This window comes from Myotis davidii, unplaced genomic scaffold (genome assembly GCF_000327345.1).
Source record: "Myotis davidii unplaced genomic scaffold, ASM32734v1 scaffold56, whole genome shotgun sequence".
Lineage (NCBI taxonomy): Eukaryota > Metazoa > Chordata > Mammalia > Chiroptera > Vespertilionidae > Myotis > Myotis davidii.
In genome coordinates this window covers 180,177-182,234 of record NW_006287458.1, presented here as the reverse complement: position 1 = coordinate 182,234, position 2,058 = coordinate 180,177, and the positions used below count along the sequence as shown (strand labels likewise).

The 2,058-nt window shown below is 51.1% G+C and overlaps 2 protein-coding genes across 2 annotated transcripts in view; both read left to right on the top strand.

Annotated features, from left to right (window-relative positions):
• The window catches only part of NOTCH3 (notch 3), a 30,649-nt gene extending 29,231 nt beyond the window's left edge, over positions 1-1,418 (top strand). Inside the window, 1 exon segment of the mRNA XM_015560960.1 lies at positions 1-1,418. This exon segment is cut by the window's left edge and continues 36 nt beyond it. Within this exon segment, the coding sequence (XP_015416446.1) occupies positions 1-368 (368 nt within the window). The 3' untranslated portion in view covers positions 369-1,418.
• LOC107182383 (olfactory receptor 10T2-like) overlaps positions 834-2,058 on the top strand; it is a 26,120-nt gene continuing 24,895 nt past the window's right edge. Inside the window, exon 1 of the mRNA XM_015560959.1 lies at positions 834-941. Coding sequence (XP_015416445.1) covers positions 834-941 — 108 coding nt within the window. The remainder of the gene's footprint in view (positions 942-2,058) is intronic.

The following is a 2,058-nucleotide window of genomic DNA, read 5'->3' as shown; positions in this document are numbered from 1 at the left end:
CCCCCATGTCTCCTCAGGAGCGGCCCCCACCGTATCTAGCTGTTCCGGGACATGGTGAGGAGTATCCGGTACCTGGGGCCCATGGCAGCCCCCCCAAGGCTCGCTTCCTCCGGGTCCCGAGTGAGCATCCCTACCTGACCCCATCTCCTGAGTCCCCTGAGCACTGGGCCAGCCCCTCGCCTCCCTCACTGTCAGACTGGTCTGATTCCACACCCAGCCCAGCCACTGCCAGTAGGGCCACAGCCACGGCTGCGGGGACACTTCCTGCCCAGCCACTCTCCCTCTCCGTCCCTGGCCCCCTAGTTCAGGCTCAGACCCAGCTGGGGCCCCAGCCTGAAGTCACTCCCAAGAGGCAGGTGTTGGCTTGAGGTGCTCCTCAGTTCTTGGGGTTTGGGCAACTGAAGAGACACCCTATCCTGATTCTGTTCTCCCCCATTTTCCTTTAATCCTTTTCATTCTCTTTTCTCTTTTCCAATCCCCCTACACCCCCTACCCCTGCAGTGTGACTGACATAGTTTACCAGCCTAGGGCTTCAATCTTCCCTTATTTGTAAGGGGTTCAGGCTGACCCCCACCCTTGGGTCTTGTGTTGAGTCTGGGACCTCCTCCTGTTCTGCCCTCCTCCTACTCTCCAACTCACCCTTCCTTCCTTTCTTGCCTCCTCTGGCCTCTGTCACTCCTCACACTCTGACATGAGTGGATTATTATTTTTTTTTTTACATTTTGTATAGAAACAAAATTCATTTAAACAAACTTATTATTATTATTATTATTTTTTACAAAATATATATATGGAGATGCTCCCTGCCCCCCTGCAAACCCCCCAGTGCCCCCATGGGGCTGAGTCTGTGGGCCCATTTGGCCAAGCTGGATTCTGTGTACCGAGTACACAGGCATGACTGGGATCCTGTGTACCGAGTACATGACCCTGGTGTGTACCAAGTAGTCACCCTTGGGCGCACCCTCTGGGGCCAGGGGTTGGCAAGATGTGGGAGCTTCCTCCCCACCCCACGTCCCTCACTTCACTGCATTCCAGATGGAACTTGTTCTATAGCTTTGCTGGGGAAAGGGCTCTTCTATCTCAGAGAGCCCACCCCCAGATTGTCTCCCCACCCTTGAGCCTGGGCCACCTTCCTTTGGGAACTTGGGGGTGGGTGGTGGGAACATGAGGATTAGGGGAGATATGTGCATTTCACTTTGTGTCCCTGTACAAATGGGACTGCAAGATGGGAAGGAGCTGCCTGAGTGGCACCTCTCCTGGGACTCCCCTGGCCCAGTGCCATGGCAGAATATAAGTATTTTTTGGCTATTTTTGTAATATGGCTTCTGATCACAATTTCTATGTAGCTAAGTTCCCAGGCCTTTCATTGTACAGCCCCCACTCCCCTCACCATCTAATAAAGGAATAGTTAACACTCAGTGTCATTGATCTGTGTCTAGATAAGGTGGGGGAGTGATAGTGGTGGATCTTCTGTCTCTCCAAGGCTAAGGAGCTCCCATCTTAGGTTAAACCCATTTAGCTTGCCTACCCGCTTGTGTTTCTTCTTTTGATTCAGTCAGATTTGCTTGGAAACATTGTTTAATGGGAATGCTAAGAAAGCTGTCAGTTGGTGGAGCTTTTAAGGTCACCAGCAGATTAAGAACTATGGGTGACCAATTTGGAGTGGTAGGTACGTCTGCAAACAGCAGAAGAATGGAGCTAGTATGCAGGGAGAATCAGAGAAAAGTGCTCCAATGGTTCTAGAGTTGGAAGGCATGAGTATCTTAGTTTCAGAAGTATCAATTCCAATTAATTGAGTATTCATTCCATTGACATCACAGTTATTTTTTCATTGCCTTCTAAGTGCCTGATGCTAGTTTTGCATGAAAGTCACCTCTACTTCATGTTCCCTTGGGGTATGGAGACAATGTTGCAGCTCTGTGCCGGGGTCCAACCCCAGCGGGTCCAGGGGTCCCCAAAGGTGTGGACAGAGTCGGTGAAGAAGGAATGACACAGAGACAGCGTTCAGTTGATCAGCAGCCTTGCCAGGATCTCTAGCCACAATCTCCAGCCAAGTTC